This window comes from Piliocolobus tephrosceles, chromosome 1 (assembly GCF_002776525.5).
Source record: "Piliocolobus tephrosceles isolate RC106 chromosome 1, ASM277652v3, whole genome shotgun sequence".
NCBI classification, from domain to species: domain Eukaryota; kingdom Metazoa; phylum Chordata; class Mammalia; order Primates; family Cercopithecidae; genus Piliocolobus; species Piliocolobus tephrosceles.
The window spans coordinates 6,309,128-6,328,224 of record NC_045434.1 but is presented as its reverse complement, the minus strand read 5'-3'; the positions used below and the strand labels follow the sequence as shown (position 1 = coordinate 6,328,224).

At 38.4% G+C, this 19,097-nt stretch overlaps 1 protein-coding gene across 3 annotated transcripts in view; it reads right to left on the bottom strand.

The window, feature by feature from the left end:
* The window catches only part of PLD5 (phospholipase D family member 5), a 422,250-nt gene that overhangs the window by 158,298 nt on the left and 244,855 nt on the right, over nucleotides 1-19,097 (bottom strand). For all 3 annotated transcript variants that reach the window (XM_023216268.1, XM_023216269.1, XM_023216270.2), the window contains one exon: nucleotides 17,225-17,336. In XM_023216268.1, the coding sequence (XP_023072036.1) occupies nucleotides 17,225-17,336 (112 nt within the window). The remainder of the gene's footprint in view (nucleotides 1-17,224; nucleotides 17,337-19,097) is intronic.

The following is a 19,097-nucleotide window of genomic DNA, read 5'->3' as shown; positions in this document are numbered from 1 at the left end:
CAAGATCTCAGTTTTTTAGGTTTTTGGGGGATCTCCTTGGTTAAGAGGGGCTCCATTCAGCAGGCTGGGGGGCTTGGGATTTTACTTCTACTTTACAGTGGCTATTCTCCTTCAATGTGATTTTTGGTGACTGGTATTTCAATATGTGGATGATCCATTGTTTACTCTAATTCTAAAAACCATGATGCAGTGTACGTCTTTGTACATAATCTTTGTGAACCTAACTCTGAGCATCTGCTGTGGTAACCTGAAGGCAATAAGCCTGGAGAATAAAGGACTGGCTGAAGCAGAATCTCATCCTCACTGAGTCTTGTCTCCACTGAGGCCATGATTATCCAATGGCACAAATCACACCATGACTCATAGCACCTCTGGTCTTGCTGCTTTTTATAAGTTGGTATACTTATGATTAAAGCTTTTTTTTGAACTACTGTTATTTTTTGTTCCACATAGTTATATGGTTATTATGCAGTCATTTTATATTTACTAGTTATTTTAAATTTTGTTATATAGTTACTTTGCACTGAAGAAAGCAAAGTTCTTTTATCTGAGAAAGGCAAGTCCTTTCAAGTTATCAGACTGGGGCAGGGCATGAAAATGAGACAGCAATCATGTTGTAACTCCCCACTTTGAGCTATGTGTTCATCTCTTGATGAGTGGCTTATTATTGCCATAAATAGCCATACATTAACCTAATAATGCCACACCAGACACTATAACCCACATCCTATAGCTTAAAAATATATAGCCAATCATGTGTATATCTATGTAACAAACATGCACATTCTGCACATGTATCCCAGAATTTAAAGTATATTTTTTAACAAAAGAAAATGACATTTAAAATAACCACACCAAAAAATATATATATAGCTAATCACTGATCAATATTATTTCTGTAAACCAACGAGAATTCCTGACAAACAGCTTCATATCAGCCCACTCTGTCACCCTTTTTGCCTTTAAAAGCCTGTTTGTAACAAAGGCTGAAGGGAACTCATATCCAGGGTTAGTTAAGTCTAAGTCTTCTGGGCAGCTGCCCTCATTTTGGCTCAAGTAAACTCTTTAAATTATATTTTGTGCCTCACCCTCTTCCTTTTAGGTTGGTAGCATGTACTCTTTCCTCAAGAGGAACCATAATTTATCAGTTTCCTTAATAAGCCTACAAAACTGTGTATCTCCACACTCCCTCTGCTATGATTTGAAGACGTTCCCTCCAAAATTCAGGTGTTAAAACTAAATGACCAGCTGGATGTGGTGGGTTATGACTGTAATCCCAGTTCTCTGGGAAGCCAAGGCGAGTGGATCACCTGAGGTCAGGAGTTCGAGATCAGCCTGGCCAACATGGTGAAACCTCACCTCTAATAAAAATACAAAAATTAGCCACGTATGGTGGCACAGACCTGTAATCCCAGCTACTTGGGCGGCAGAGGTTGCAATGAGCTGAGATTGTGCCACTGCACCCCAGCTTTGGCAACAGAGTGAGACTATGTCTCAAAACAAAACAATGTGATAGTATTAACAGGTGGGGCCTTTATGAGGTATTTAAACCGTTGGGCTCCTCCCTTTTGAATGGTATTAAATGGCCTTATAAAGGGACTTGACAGACAGGATTGGTTTTCTTTTGCCCTTCCACCTTCTGCCACGAAATGGTAACAGCAAGAAGGTCCTCACAAGATGCCAGCACCTTGATCTTGTACATCCTAGCCTTCAGAATCGTCAGAAATAATTTTCTGTTCTTTATAAATTATCTAGTCTCAGATAAGTTTCTGTTCTTTATAAATTACCCAGTCTCAGATATTCTGCTGTAGCAACACAAAATGGACTAAAACACCTTCAAATCATCTTTCAAAGAAAGTTAAAAGGGAGGGAGCAAAAAACAACCAGAGGGGTAGTGAAACATTAATACCCTTGACTTTTTCTTGAAAAGGAAAACACTTAATACCTCTGCATAAGTTTGGGTTAATTAGCCCTATGGTTGAGTGAAGAACTTAGAACACCTCAGCAAACTGCACATGTTCTCCTAAGTATGATCCATACTCCATCATCTAACTGGGCAAATGACCAGGAAAAGTAATGTAGAAAAAAAATTCAAAATATTCTTATTTCCGATCTCCATAGGAGTTTATTAAAGGAACAGAAACATAAACCAAACTAGTTTGAATTATATCAACTCCTCAAATGCCATTTTCAATGTCATTCTCAAGGGCTATTTTCTATTAGGAGACAGATACTATGTAAATTTCCATGAAAATTAGCATTGATATAGCATTCTATACTTTTAAAATGCTCGTGCCATTAATTACTAATTAGCATAACATTTGAGAGCCATCCTAAACTTTAATTATAAAGAAATTCCTTTCTAGCAAGGTTCTCTTCATATGGAGAAAGTTATTCCTTCACGACCTTCTAGGTCCCAACCATGTCAGAACAAAATTGTTCAACTCTTCTAAATCTCCCGATTTTAAATTTAGTCACTTGCCACATTGCTTAGCCTCTCCAAGAGAAAAATAGTATACTCGGTATTATAAAAATGAAGACTTAATCTGAAATCTGGGAAGTCTGAAGTGTACTCTATGGAGTGCTTTACACGCCCAAAGCTTGCACTGTTTATTCAACTAACATTTATTTGTTGCCTACACACGTCAGACCTCAAGTCTCCATCTTTCTCTCATTGGGGTTAAAGCCTAAAAGTAGAAACATGCATTACAGTGTGGTGATGCTCAGAGAGAGGGAAGCCCTGGAGGGTGAAAGGGAATGGGGAGGAGCAGACGGCTCAGCTTAGAGGGAGGTGGGAGAGGCCTCCTGGGGAAACTTTGATGAGAACTTTGGAATGTCTCTTCTCTGCTGCCATTTGAGTTCCATATTATTATTTTTTTAACCGATACTATTTCTAGACCAGTGCTATTAATTTCTTAATTATACTTAAATCAAATTTAAATTGATACATTCTTAGCTTTGCCCCAAGTATTACTAATCATAAAATGTGTTTGATGTACTAGTTACTTTATCCTAATACATAATAAAATAATACATTCAAATAAAAAATTCAGCAAGTTGCCAAAAAAGGGTAAAGCAAGGAAGGGACAGGAAGAATTTGTTGACTTTTAGGAGCATCATTCAGTGTGGAGAATAGAACACAGTTAACACTGGAGTCAGGAAAAACTGTTAGGATGTCCATTTGCAATCACTCAAGAGAAATGATAAAGGCCTAAGTTAGAGGAGTAGGGGTAGGGAGGGAAAAGGAGAACCATTTCCAGAAATGTTAAGACACACATGTAGAAGTGCAGACCGATTTGATTTTGAAGGTTGAAGGAGGAGAAGGAAGTCAAGGTTAGCTTTAGGTTTCTTTGGGGAGCAAACATAGGATAGTCAGATCATTTGCTGAGATAAAACTTAATGGAAGAAGAACATGGAGGGCCAGGTGGGGGTGGGACATCCTTGAGGTATTCCATGAATATCCAAGAGGAAATGTGAAGTTTGCTGTTGAATATTTGCGCCTGGAACAATGCGTGGTCCATCTGCATATTGGTGATGAATGCAGCCACAGAAGCAGAAGCAATCAATGCAGCAAGAGGGAAGAAAGTGAAAACAAGGGAAGAGGAAGAGAAAGAAGAGAAGAAGCCAATGTTTAAGGGAAAGATAGCGTATTCAAAATCAGCAAAAGAGACTGGGAAAGCGTGGCCAGAGACAGAAGGGAAATATAGAGTGAAACCAAGGGACTAGACAGTTCCAAGGAAAAGAAAAAAGCAGTACACAGTGTTCAAAGCTGAAGAAAGGTCATGTGATGCAGGTCTAAGATATTCCCACCGAGTTCCATACCTGGAAGTCCTCCAGGACTTCGACAAGGTCATTTCAGTGGAGTCAGGGTAGGGCCAGGCTGCTGCGGTTGGAGGACTGCACGGAGGTAGGAACAGTGGTGCATAAACCTGAACATGGAGAAAAGGGCAGGCATTGGGTGGGGGGCACCTGCCAGAGGGCATCTAGGATGGTTAGTGCCAAGTTCTTTTTCCTTTCCCCTCATTTACTTGAGTGTATTTATACATTGAGGGGAGAGAGCCATTTAAAAGGCAAAGGGTAAATGTAAAGGTAAGAGAGAAAAAAACTTGAATGAAATTCCTGAGAACGTGGGACCAGGTGTCTCAGGTGAAAGAGAGCCTTGAAAGAGAATCAGAAACACCCTCCTTCTGAGGCTGAAGGAAAGGAGGTGGAGATGCATGGAGATATGGAAAAGGTACTGGGATGGAGCACTGTGATGGGAGAGTCCCAGGCTGATAACCTCTAGTTTTGTTTGTTATGTTCAGTAAGTAAGAGACATGATCTTATGAAGAGAAAAGATGCTGGTTAGGAGACGGAGAATGTGAGTATAGCTGTGAGTATTTGGAATACATTTTCCAGTGTGTGACAGAGGAGGAAGTTAGTAGAATGACCAAGCATGAGAAAGGGATGGAAGGACATGAGCTAAAAAAATATAGATAAAATATAGTATAGGAAGAAGGTGGGCACCGAAATAACAGGTCATGGCCAAGGTTCATGCTGAACAGCCTGCTGGAAACAACAGAAATAGAGCTTTGCATCTTAACTCACACCAGTTCTCATGACATTGATTTAAAAAGCAGGTGCAATTGGGATGTCCACTTTTAAAACAGACACGGAGTCACAGAAGTAAGGGACCTTACTCACTAATGAGGATAATGAATATTCTGTGTCTGGCTACTCCAGGCAAGGCAGGAACCCCTCTGTCAGAAGACAACACACCTCTAGCCGGTCATGGTGGCCCGCACCTGTAATCCCAGCACTTGGGGAGGCCAAGGTGGGAGGATGGCTTGAGCCCAGGAGTTCGAGACCAGCCTGGGCAACAAAACAAGACTATCTCTACAACAAAGAAAAAAAAAGTCTCTAGTACCCTTCAGAACATACACGTGGAGTTGTGAACATAGATGTGGAGACGAGGGCTTCTGAAAGCCCTTATGATTCTGGGGATCCCATGATCAGTATTTTTAGCAACTAGCTTTTCTGTTTGGAACTGAAAAAAATACAAAAGCTACTGGCTAAAAATGCTGACCATGGGATCCCTCGGAATTATAAGGGCTTTCTGAAAGATTACTATTTATTCTTTTATTTATAACTTTATTCCTCTTCAGTGCCTTTTTTTTTTCTTTTTTCTTTTTTTTTTCTTTTGAGACGGAGTCTCACTCTGTCGCTCAGGCTGGAGTGCAGTGGTGTGATCTCGGCTCACTGCAACCTCTGCCTCCTGGGTTCAAACAATTCTCCTGCCTCAGCCTCCCGAGTAGCTGGGATTACAGGCTTGTGCCACCAAGCCCGGCTAATTTTTGTATTTTTAGTAGAGATGGGGTTTTACCATGTTGCTCAGGCTGGTCTTGAACTCTTGACCTTGTGATCCGCTTACCTTAGCCTCCCAAAGTGCTGGGATTAGAGGCATGAGCCACCATGTATGTCTTTTTTTTTTTTTTTTTTTTTTTTTTTGAGGTGGGGTCTCACTCTACCGCCTAGCTGGAGTGCAGTGGTGGATCACAGCTCACTGATCACAGCTCACTGCAGCGTGGAACTCCTGGGCTCCAATGATCCTCCCACCTCAGCCTCCCAAAGTGCTGAGATTACAAGTGTGAATCACCACACCCAGCCTCTCTTCACCTCTTAAAGAACATCCTCCCCAAATTCTAGCATTCCTAGAATAGAAATACATAAAGCCACAACTAGATGAAATAGATAAAATTCTACTTCTCTCCTGTCACAAGGTTGGATATGCATAGAATTTCCTTGAAAATGCTAATCCTGCCAAGGTTATGTATCAGGGATAAAAATAAAACCTGTAGCACAAGATTCTATGTTTCAGAGCAAATGTTTAGATTTTATGTGTTTAGACGGGCACAACTATATTATATGTATCAGATGAACCCTCGTGAAAGTTTAAACACATTGAATTGCAGACCTAACTTGGGTAGCTCTTAGAACAGAGACAGAAAACACAGATGGGGAATCATTGGTGTCACCAGCTGAACAATTCCAATACAAACTGGAGCCAGCAAGAGTTAGCGCACAACCATACAAACGAACCAGCTGCATTCCCAAAGACAATCTGTAATGTATGATTAAAACTGGGGCTTTTCTTTCATCAGAAAATCACAGACCTACATTTGTAATTTAGAAGCAAAAATAAATCCAGTCTGGACTAGTGGCACTGACAGGTCAAACACAAATAGTGCGCACTGGGGTAAACTAAGGCAACAGTTCTAGTGGATGTCATTTACTAACAGTTTATTATGAGGTGGGCACCTGCACCAGACACTTTTAATATATTATCTAACCTCTCAGGGAGGTTATTATTATCCTCATTTAACTGAAAAAAAAAAAAAAAAGAAAAGAAAAAAGAAAAGGCTGGGCACAGTGGCTCATGCCTATTATCCCAGCACTTTGGAGGCCAAGGCAGGCAGATCACCTGAGGTCAGGAGTTCAACACCAGCCTGGCCAACATGGTGAAACCCCATCTCTACCAAATATACAAAAATTAGCCGGGCATGGTGGTGGGCACCTGTAATCCTAGCTACTCGGGAGGCTGAGGCAGGAGAATCGCTTGAAACCGGGAGCTGGAGGTTGTAGTGAGCCAATATCATACCATTGCATGCCAGCCTGGGCAACAAGAGTGAAACTCCATCTCAAACAACAACAACAACAAAAACCACTGAGGCTCAGAGAAAGTGCCAGCCTATGGTTATACCATACAGTAATGACAAGTTTAGAATTTTAGCACAAGGTCTGGGCCACAAAAGTACCTGTTCCTAGTTATTATGCTAATTACTCTGCAAATTATCACTAAAAAGCATAATGTGGTCAAACAAACACAGGATGAAAAGTTCCTGACTTGCTGCCAAATAATTTAGTGTGCTGTAAAGAAAGGTGGAGGAAAGAATCCTTTGCAATATGGCAGCGTATAGGACAAAGGCAGCAGCCCTCAGGCAATCAAGCATGAGCCCAAGTGGCATTCACTTTGAAAAGGTGTGAAATGAAAGCACATATTGGAAAAGCATGCCTGGGACTGTCAGGGCACCCTGACTTCCATCTGAGCCATTACCAGAGCAGAGCCAATACAAAGCAGCTTCATAAGTCCCCTGTCCAGAGGATTCCACATTCATAACCATGAGGACCGTCCTTCACTTGAACAACAAAATACCCGCTGAAATGTTCAGCTTCCTTAACGATGGCAAGCTTTCAGACAGTGGAAATGAAAGCCAGAATAACAGAAAGTTTATTCGAGGGAAACTATCAAATTATATTTATTAAGGCTTACATTAAATTAGCACATACAGGCATACGTACTTGTAGAGTTAGGTTTTGAAACAATTACAAAGCAGTAAAACCTAGGTAAAAAACAAAAATAAAACCTCAATAGGCTATCCCCCACTGATTTGAAGTAAGCTGTTCAAAAATCACCTTGTAAAATGCAGAAGTTGGAAACTAGGGCAGCCTGTATTAACTTAAAAAATTACACATTCTCTTGTGCTCAGATTTAGGAATATATTTTCCCTTTTAAGGATTTTGTTAAGCCTAATCCATGAATGTGAAAATAAAAATATGGGTCATCAATGATGAATGAGGGCAGCTTTCTTGAATCTAAATAAGCAATGGCAAAGATCACATTTAGAATTGAACAGAAAGAATTCAGCAGCTCCCTGTCCTTTTTAAAATAATGTAGCTAAAGGAACACCAGAACTCAACAATTTAAAAATACAGTGTTATTAACAAGAGTGAAAGCGTTTTAGTCTTCTTTCAATTAAGATTTTGACTTTAATGCATAAAATTTAGTCACAAGTAAGACCAATTAAAAGTCTAGCATTTGTTTGATGCTTGTAGGATCATAACCCAAACGACCTAAAGATGCCCAGCCAGGGCTCATTACATCCCTGTGGCTATTGGTTATTCACTAATATGGGTAAGGCTCTGTCTAATTGGCTTACTTACTTGCCATATAGTGCTAATGAGGGAAAGTTGGGGTCACTTTTAAACTGGGTGTCTGAGATAGTCATCCAGCAAATGTATGACTGTAGTCACAAAGGGAGCAGATGAGTGGATGTAGAGGGCTGAGCACTGTCACTGGGACCAAGAGTCCACTCCAAGAGCATGCTTTGTATTGCCTTTACAGACAAAAAGGAACAGAAAGGAAACAATGTGGATAAAAAGATAGGGAAATCGAGAAATTTAATTTTAAAATCTCATGGGGAGAAAATCTGAAGATCTATTTCTCTATATGATTTGAATGTCCCTCAAGATTCGTTTGTTTAAACTTAATCCCCACTGTGGCAGTATGAAGAGGTGGGGTCTTTGGGAAGTGACTGAGTCACGAATGTATTGGTGTCTTGTAGCGGTGGCTGAAAGGAACCAGCTTCAACTCTTCTTTGCCCTTCTGTCTTATCCGCTACGTGAGGACACAGCATTTGTTCCCTCTGGGGGATGCAGTAACAAGGGGCCATCTTGGAAGCAGAGAGCAGCTCTCAGCAGACACTGAATCTACTGGTGCCTTGATCTTAAACTTCCAGACCCCAGAACTGTGAGAGAGTAAGTGTCTGTTCTTTATAAATTGCCCAGTCTCAGTTATTTTATTATAGCAGCACAAATAAACTATCATCTATCTATTAATATCTATCTTTCTGTGTATCTGTCATCTATCTCTTTCTTTCTGTGTATCTATCATCTATCTACCTATCTTTCTTTCTTTTCTCTTTCTTTCTATTTATCTGTCTCTATCCACCTTCTTTCTTTCTTTCTTTTTTCTTTTTTCTTTCTTCCTTTCCTTTCCTTTCCTTTCCCTTTCTTTCTTTCTTTCTTTCTTTCTTTCTTTCTTTCTTTCTTTCTTTCTTTCTTTCTTTCTTTCTTTCTTTCTTTTCTTTTCTTTTCTTTCATCCATATCTACCTACCTATCTATCATCTATCTATATCTATCTACCTGCCATCTATCTACCTGCCATCTATCTATCTATGTATCCATCTATCATTTATCCATATCTTTCTATGTATCTGTCATCTAACTATCTACCTACCTGTCTGCCTACCTACTATCTATCTGAAGAATCCAAAAAGGAAAGAAAATTCTTGACACATGAATGCTCTGGCAAAACAAAACAAAACCTCATAAAAAAGTTTTGTTATCAGCTCCTTAAAGTTATCACAAAACATTTATAGGTGGCACAGACTGAGCTCTATGTTTAATCACTTGTAGGTTTGTGTGCAGGAGAGAAGGGAGGGGGAGGAAAATACATGTTTGATTCGAACAGACTGAAAGCTTGCAACACCAGCTGAGCAGGACTGTGTTAACACCCCAAGCCCACGGTGTGCTGGACCATCAGGAGAAAGAGACACAGCATGGAGGTCCCCAAGGTCTAGGATGAATTTCTTTCTCTGGTTGTATAACTGGACTGATGACTGGCAATAAGGAGTGATCTATCACACAACCTGGTGATAATAGTTAATAACAATGTACGAGATTGTATTCTTGAAAATTGCTAAGGAAGTAGATTTCAAGTGCTCTCACCACAAAAAAATAAACATATGAAATAATATGCATGTTAATTAGCTCAATGTAGCTAATGTATACAGATTTCAAAATATGTTGCACATGATCGATATATGTAACTTTTACTTTTCAGATAAAATCAATTTAAAAGATTAAATTTTTTTTTAAAGACCAAACAGCACCTAGTGACAGAATTTAGCCTATAAGTGAAATCGTCATTTGTATGGTCACTCTCTCTTAGCAGATAATGTCAGTAGGAGCAATTGCCTGAGCCTTTTCATGCCTGTCACGTTTACCACTGAATGTTTGCTATCCCTCTTGTTTTTAGAACCAAGATCTCATGACTAGCCCCTCTTTTTTCATTTGGGTTGCAATTCATCATGCTGCATAGCTAGGAATGTGATTTCTGTTATCTTTCTTGTCTACCCCAGGAGACTGTCTCTTCTCCAGTGTATTTCAGGTTTCTGATTTCATTGTATTGTTTTCCTATAGAAATTGCATATAAAAACCGATTTGAATAACTTCCTTCCTGTTTCAGATTATAGAGCAGTTTTTGCTTATTTGTATTTTTGGATGGGCACACTTCCTATTGCTGAATGCTCTAGCCATCAAGGGGGTCTATAAAGACCCCACATTTCTTAAAAACCAGCACAGCCTGAATTTTCCGAATTTCCATCCACTGAGTGTGGTCACTGCACTACAAAGAAGGTCTGTTACAAGAGGTTTGATTGAGAATCTACCTCTCTCAGTGTGGGATGAAGAACGGTCATTTTAATTTAATTAATGTATTAAAGTTTAAAGTTTCTAAGTTGAATTTTCTAGTTTATTACTAAATATTTTAAAATAACACTTATTACTGTAAGTCATTGATTCCAAAACATTTAGTCTTCACTTTTTAACATCCCTGACATTGCAATGCATCTTATGATTGCTACAGACCAGGTGGCAAGTTGTGACAAAGTTGTCACTGCATTGTTCCTGGTGGCATGACAGAGCTCTTGAAGTTTCCCAATATTCGGTCAACAAACCATTTAAGGACCCTTTGAGGAAGGAATACAAGATCCGGTTATTGTCCGAATATCTTGCTTTGACATATTCTGGTATGCTTCAAAAACAAGCAGGATGGAATTCTGATTAGAAACAAAGAGACAACAGTAATGCATTCTGTTTCTTAAAGCTACATAGCACCATGGACATTCTTGGTGGTACAGAGACAACACTGAGTGGAAAGCATGGGCAACAACCACTGTTGTAAAAAGTGATTCAGAAACATTGGACTCTGTGTCGATGTTTTCGGAATTTCTTGATCACTTTATTTCACTTATCACTTGGTCTTCTCTACCAAACTCTGAACTCTTTGAAGCTAGGGGAAGGCTCATGTCTTAGTCAACTTCCTCTCTTTAAAGCCCAACTTGTTGGCACATGACAGATAGTCAAGGAATAATTGTTGGATTAAACATTAATGAACAATGGAGAAAAAGTAGATGGTAAGACCAACCAGGGTAAAGAGATGAAGGTGAAAGGGAAAATACTATGTGTGAGGCTTAAAAACGGACTTGGTCAGGCATGGTGGCACATGCCTGTAGTCCCAGCTACTGGGGAGGCTGAAATGGAAGCATCACTGGAGCCCAGGAGTCCAAAGGTGCACTGAGCTACTACAGTGCCATTGTACTACAGCCTGGGCGACAGAGCAAGACATCATCTCTCTCTCAACGACAACAACAACAACAACAACAACAAAAATTTAAAAAAAGGATGAAAAAGAGCTTGTAAATTGTCAAGGGAAATACATAAGGGTATTTCAGGCACAGGGAAAAGCATATTTTGAGAAACACGGCCCTGAAAAAGTAGGTTGTGTTTGGGAATCACAAATAGCTTTCAGATACTTGAAAAGTCAATGATAGTAAATAGTAAGAATGAGACTGAAACAAGAGATTTCAGACCCTGAGGTTTCAAATGCCTTTAAAAAAAAAAAAAAAAAAAGGTGGACTTAACTTCTAGGTCACTGATTCTAAATCTTTTATGACATTTATTTCACTCATCATTTTATCATCCAGCCATGAATAAATAAAAGTCTGCTTTTTTTTTCCAAAAGGAAATTTATGTTTTCTGACTTTATTTTAATTGTTGCTAGGCTACAGAGGCATTAAATATTGTAGTCATATTATAGAAAGCACAATGAATTGTTATGGTTTTGGTAGACAAACAAATGATTCTTAATTTTCACTTTAATTGCAACAGTAACTATAACATACAAGAATGAAAAGTACAGTGGTATATTCGAGGGATAATATTTCACTTAGGACTAAAAGATACAACCAGAAATAAAAATTGTGTTAGTAATATAAAAATTCAATAATATGACTGTGCTATTACTAGGATCAGCTTTGGTGAGAAGTAGGATATCAAAGGCATTTGCTGGGAGGCATGAGCAGAGAAAACAGGACTTAAGAGAATTGTTGGCCAGGTGCAGTGGCTCACGCCTGCAATCCCAACACTTTGGGAAGCCAAGGTCGGCAGATCATGAGGTCAGGAGTTTGAGACCAGCCTGGTCAATATGGTGAAACCCCATCTCTACTAAAAATACAAAAATTAGCCAGGGGTGGTGGCGTGCACCTATAATCCCAGCTACTTGGGAGGCTGAGGCAGAAGAATCACTTGAACCTGGGAGGTGGAGCTTGCAGTGAGCTGAGATCGCACCACTGCACTCCAGCCTGGGTGACAAAGCAAGATTCTGTCTCAAAAAAAAAAGATTTATCACGATTACTCCTAGTAAGCCAAGTGGTGGCAGCAAGTGGCACATCCCACAGGAACATGGATTTGAAGAAAGCAGAGGATTTCAATGACAATCTGACATCTCATTTAGCTTGTTTCTGAAGTCTACCAATTAAGATCATGTATCAGACAATGAGAAGCCATTTCACTTATACTCCATTTTCAGCTTTTAGACTCAGTCTGGTCAAGACTTATAAAATGCAAAAACAAAAATGAAAGCTGTATGAAAGCAATAGAAAGCCTTGATATTTATAAAACAAATTTATTTAAATAAATTTTTATAAAGTAACTTTCCAAAAATACCAAATGACTGAAATCATACCAAGTATATTCTATGAATACACATAATGAAAATAATAAAGGACAAATAGAACAATCTCCAAATGTTTGAAAATTACGATTTACATTTCTAAATAGGCCACAGTACAAAGTAGACTGCAGTAGAAATCAGAAAACTTTTTGGACAGAAAAATAATTTAGAAATTTATGTCATATTAAAAATAGAGAGATGCAGCTAAAGCAGTAGTAAGAGGAAATATTGTAGCTTTGTTATAGGCATGAAGTAAAAGATTCAGTATTGTCAATGCCAATTTTCACCAAGTTTATCTACAGAGTCAGTATAATTCTAATATGATTTCAGTAGTTTTATGATAAGATGGTTCTAAAATTTATTTCAAAACCTGAAGGTCCAAGAATAAGGCAGTTCTAAAAGTGAAAAACAAAGATGAAAGTTACACCATCTGTAACACATATTACAAAGGCATGATAAACAGTATGGCATTTGTCCTGGGATAAATAAGTAGACTAAGAAAATACGCTAAAGAATTGAAAGACAGAACTAAAACATAGTCACCTGATTTTTAACAACGATGCCTTGAACATGCTGTGAAGAAGTTTTTTTTAAAATAAATGACCCCCCCATTTGTATAAAAATTAACCTTTACTGCTACTTCATACCATAAGCAAAAATAAAGTCCAACCTTAACATAGACTTAAGTCTGAACAGCAAAATAATATAGTATCTAGAACAGAACAAACAAGAAAATCTCCATGACCTTGTAATGATAAATAGTTTTTATACAGGATGCAGTAAGCATCAACAATAAAGGAGTAATTAACAAATTAGATTTCACTAAAACTAAGAATTTCCATTTATGTAAAGACATCATTGCAATAGTGAAAAGGCAAGCCTCAAATGGATGAAGATACTTGAAATACATATATCCAACAAAGGATTAAAATCTAGCTTAACCATCAATAAGAATGGGCCAATAAAAACAAGCAACAATAACACTGGGCAAAATACTTGCAGAGGCACCTTCTCCAAGAGAATATGGAAATGGTCAATAAGCATATGAGAAGATGCTCAATATAATTAGCCATCAGAGAAATGAAAATTAAAGATACAACATGATACCTATCCACCAGAATGGCTAAAATAAAAGGTGCCACATTTTGCAAGGATGTGGAGCAAACAGAACATTAACATAGCGTTTGCGAGAGTGTAAATTGCTACAACCACTTAGAAAACTGACTGACCAATATCTATTGAAATTGAACATATATATAGCCTATTATATCAGCAATCCCAATCCTAAGTATACACTCAACAGAAATGTATATGTGTAGGCACCTGAAAGACATGTACAAGAATGCTCATAGCAGCGCTATATATAATAACCCAAACTAGGAAAAACCCAAACATCTACTATCAGTAGAATAGATCCATTGTATTATATTCATACAATGGAATACTATACAACAATGTAAAATAAACCACTGTTATATCCAACATGTATTGGTCTTATAAACATAAAACTGAGCCAAGGAATCCAGAATTCTGCAATTCTATTTATATAAAGCTCAAAGAAAGATAAAGGTAATCTATGGTAGAAGTCGAAATAGTGGTTCCCTCTGTGGAGAGCATTGACTGCAAGGGGGATTGAGAAGGCTTTCTGAGATGTCTGCAATGTTCTACATCTTGATCTGTGAAGGTGTTATGTGGATGTGTTTACTTTGTGAAATTCATTGAGCTATATATTTAATGCTTGTGCCTTTTATTGCATGCATGATATTCCTTAGGCATCCGCACACCTGCATGCAATTTGGGTGAACGTGTCAGTTGATAATAACCATGTGGTCAAAGATCTCTTTGGCAGCTGTGTGGAAGATCAGATGGTGAAAGAGGAAGGGTGACAAAGGCTTGAGCAAAGTATTAACAGACCTGAAATAAGGCAGGTGGGTGAGAAGGAAATGTGGTATCTAGAAGAAAGATAGAGTGGGTAGAGTCTATAGACCGTGGCTCCTTAGATGTCGCATATGAGAGCATGGAGTTGAGTTTCTAACATGAGTGACTGAGCAGATGGACATGTAGTTATAGGGACATGCACTGTTGGTGCAGGGAGGGCAAGAAAGCACGTGAGCTGAGTCAATACGTTGCATTTGAGATGTTTATATGAGGGATACAGGCGGAGATGGTTAGGAAGTGAAATTAAGAAAACCGATTAGTAAAACCCATTTTGAATTTACAGAGACTCTTGTGTAAAATTAAATCCCTCCCTGGGTGCAAGAACTTCATGAGGGCTAGGTTTCAAAAGCACCTCACCTCCAAGCCACAGTTTGAGACCTTGAAGAGATGGTTTATCTGACTTCCGAGTCAAGGAGAGAGGCAAAGCGTGGGGAGCAAAAGGAACAGGAATGACCCGCACACCACCCATCGGGGGGCCTTGGCCAGCTGTCTCACTTTTCCAGCCTGCCTGGCCTTTTCTAGGCCTACTGACACCTGCACTAAATCTTTACCATTTATTGGGAAGCCATGGTTTTATTCTTTTTCACAACATATTTGATTAGTTTCTACATTCAATAACTCTTGCAGCTAAAATTGCTCATGGCTCATTTTATATTTATCTATTTTTTTTTGTGGGATATTTCTGGAAAAAACTTTCTAGAATTTTGCTAAAAGACTAGAATCCCTCCCCGCAAAAAAAGATAACCCTTCAGCAAGATATTCATTCACAGATTTAAAATAGTCTCATAAAATTATTTCTAAAATGCACTGTTATTTAATATATGTCTACCAAAGGACAAGAGTAGAGAAATACAATAACTGTATTTTAAAGATTTATACATGTTCTACATACAGCATACACATCATGTGCATTACTAAGAGCCAGAGAGGCCCACTATCGCTACCTAGAAAATAGCTATGAGAAAATAGGGTCCTGCTTATTGCTTTACTCCTATGAAGGAAAATAATTTGTTTTCGTATTTTGATAAGAAGTCTTATTATATATCAACAGAACCTAAGTTGTTGTAGTATCTACATATGCTTGGAAATTCAAACACTTCTTTTTCTGTGAGATGCAATTACTATAATGAAATTTTAATGTATAGTTCACAATAGAAACATAAACCAGGCCTTTATTTGTGCATTTGTCAATCGCTATTTACAGTAGTAAATATTCAGCAACTCCTAAGAAAATCTGTTAGGCTTTCTAATATCTCCCGGTTTTAACTTTGGGTTGAGTTTACAAGATTTAGCATGGGCTATGGCAAGAAAGAGAGCTGTGGGTGTCTCGGGCTCCCTCCTTCTCTTCCTAACACATTGGCTTTTTATCCTGTCGGGATAATCAAACGCAAAGAGATGCTAGTAAACTCCATATGGAAAATCATCTGTAAATACAGGACCCTTGGTTAACCAAAAGTAATCATTTTCTCAGAAAAAAAAGTGTTGTCTAACAAATTATCAGATCGTGAGAATCCAATTTTACATTTTTTAAAAATAGGAAAAGTAAGAATACATTTCTAAGCCACACTGATTGTTATCTGTCAATACACTGAACTAGGCACTTACAAGTTTTTCAAACACATTCTGCTGTACCCAGGTAGCACAGCACAGCTTTTCGAACATATGACTATCTCATGTTTTATTTTCCTGTGCGTAGAAAACTTGTGCATGGTGATAGGTACATGTGCATAGCCAAGCTTATGTCTTCTATATGTCTATGACTTTCAATATGCTTTATCACTTCCAATTTTTCTTCTCCAGGAGGAAGGGCCACTGGGGCTCACTTATTTGATTCCTGTTCTGTTCCATTTTTAGAAGGAATTGCCACTTAAAAATGTGGGGAAGATGACAAGCAAAAAATGCACAATATGTTTAAATAGCACAAACATGAGCTGTAACGCCATCAGGCGGAACATGAATGACTCGCTGAGGTCAGTGCCCTGTCCTCTTCTAGGGACACCCGGCAGCTTGAACATTATCACTGGCTCAAACATGTCTTTCAGAGGCTTACAGTTTGGATAATAAATTCCAGGTAACAATTTTTACAAAACAGTAAAAACTATTTGGACGTGAGAGCTCAATTCGGTTGAGATTACAGCAAAATAAAGTTATTTTGGAATTATTTTCAGTCTTCATGAGATTGTGAGAAAAATTGCAAAGTGGCTATATAAATGGTGTTCTCCTGTGGAATTGTCTTCAAACTCATGAATCAGGCAATGTTTCATAGACTCCAGGACCTGACTATATTATTTTTAAAAATATAGCATGAAAAGAATTTTCATTTGGCAGGCAAGAGAAAAGTAGAGATCCAGTGTGTATTCTGATGAGAAGTGGTTCTTCTCTGTAATCACACCGTTGAAATGTTCAGAAAGGGAAAGATTCTTCTTTCTAGTTTATCATCATTTATTGGCCAGTAGATTATTTTGCTTACACTAATATGCAACAGTTTTTTGAATCCCAATATATTAATTAGTTCCTCCACTTAAAAACTTTAATCGAGCTGTTTTTCAAAGGGTACTATGTACTACGTGAAATGTACTAATTATAAAAATATTATATATTATTTTAAGGGAAATTAAAAGTATCTTAACAGAAAACCCAGCGGTAGAGTAGCATATCAACCTTGGTCTTACCCTTTAATTTCAAGGCTTCTAATACCTTTGAATCAGCTGTTACATCACTCACTAGCTTGATTTCAATATTTTGTGAAGTCAGTTGGAGCAACTTTTCAAAAAGACGTTGACCCTGGAAAAAATATTCAGAGACAAAGAAAGTCAGAAAACCTAAATGTTTACCAATGTAGGCAGGTAAAAATAAACTCATAGAAATTAATCTACTCATTCAAATGTTAAAAAGGCAAGCATTTCAACAATTGGTATTCAGATTTATGAAATTCTTTCAAAAGAGTTTCTATCAATAGAGTAGTAGCATGAACACAGATTGCAGTTTTGTGGGGGTATTGTGCAATTAAACAATTATTGCAATAATAATTCCATTGCTATAAGGCAAATCTACCCTTTTCTGCTTTTTGGATCTATAGTTATCTACACACAAAGAAGCAGCAAAGATTAAGCAGTTGTGTTTTGGCCCAAAGAGACCTAGATTCCAGCTGGTTTTCCAATTTACAAGCTGTTTCTTAATCTCACTAATCTCCAGTTTCTTCCTCTGCAAAATGCACATAATATTAATATTTACTTCAAAAGGTTTTTGTGAGATTAAAGAATAGTAAGTAAGCATTCTTTAAGTATTAGCTGTTAAGAGGGAAATTATGGTTACTAATCAGTGATTTACCTGAATTCATGTTGTTTAAATGTATTTTAATGAATCAACTAATGTTCTACCTAAAAATAACTGAAATAAAAAACAAAATCAAAACTAAAAGTTTTTCAGCCAGGCATGGTGGTTCATGTCTCTAATCCCAGGACTTTGGGAGGTGAGGCAGCTGGATCACTTGAGGCCAAGAGTCTTAAGACCAGTCCAGCCTGGCCAACCTGGTGAAATCCTGTCTCCACTAAAAATACAAAAATTAGCTGGGCATGGTGGTATGCGCTTGTAGTCCTAGCTACTTGGGAGCCTGAGGCAGGAGAATTGCTTGAACCTGGGAGGCAGAGTTTACAGTGAGCCAAGGTTGCACCAGAGCACTCCAGCCTGGGTGACAGAGCGAGACTACATCTCAACAAACAAACAAACAAACAAATAAACAAAAGTTTTCCTTATAAGATTTTCAAAAGCATATAATTTTTAGAGTAAGTTTTAATCTCAGGCAGACTGAATAACAGTAGGTCCACAGTCATTGCATTATCTCAGGTCACTGGATTGCACCATTATCCTATTTATCATCCTTTGTATGTTTTAATAGACTCCCGTCTGTTTCCTTATCATAAAAGGAAAATGGTCTTCTTGTATTGATTTTTTAGATTTTTGCTGTTCGATCACAAACTCAAATGCCTTCAGGAGCTAAACAGAGAATAAGGCTTTGGTCTTAATGGCCCCACAGCGGCAAGGTCTTACCTTACTCTGGTAAGAAGGGACTGTGGATAATGATATGGAATGGGTTTGGTGACTGAGAAGAGAGAATGGTAGAAATGTGGAGGCAGAGTGGTGATTCCTGCAATTCGGCCTTAGATAAGCCATCCGGGCACGGAGGCTCACACCTGTAACCCAGGCTCACACCTGCCCGCCTTTGGGAGGCAAAGGCGGGCAGAACACCTGAGGTCAGGAGTTTGAGACCAGCCTGGTCAACATGGGGAAACCCAGTCTCTACTAAAAATACAAAAATTAGCTGGGCATGGTGGTGGGCGCCTGTAATCCCAGCTACTCTGGAGGCTGAGGCAGGAGAATTGCTGGAACCTGGGAGGTGGAGGTTACAGTGAGCTGAGATTGTGCCACTGCACTCCAGCCTGGATGACAGAGTGAGACTCCATCAAAACAAAAAAACAAGAAAAAAAAAAAAAAACAGAGAAAAGAGGAAGGGAAGGGGAGGAGAAGGGGAGGGGAAGGGGAAGG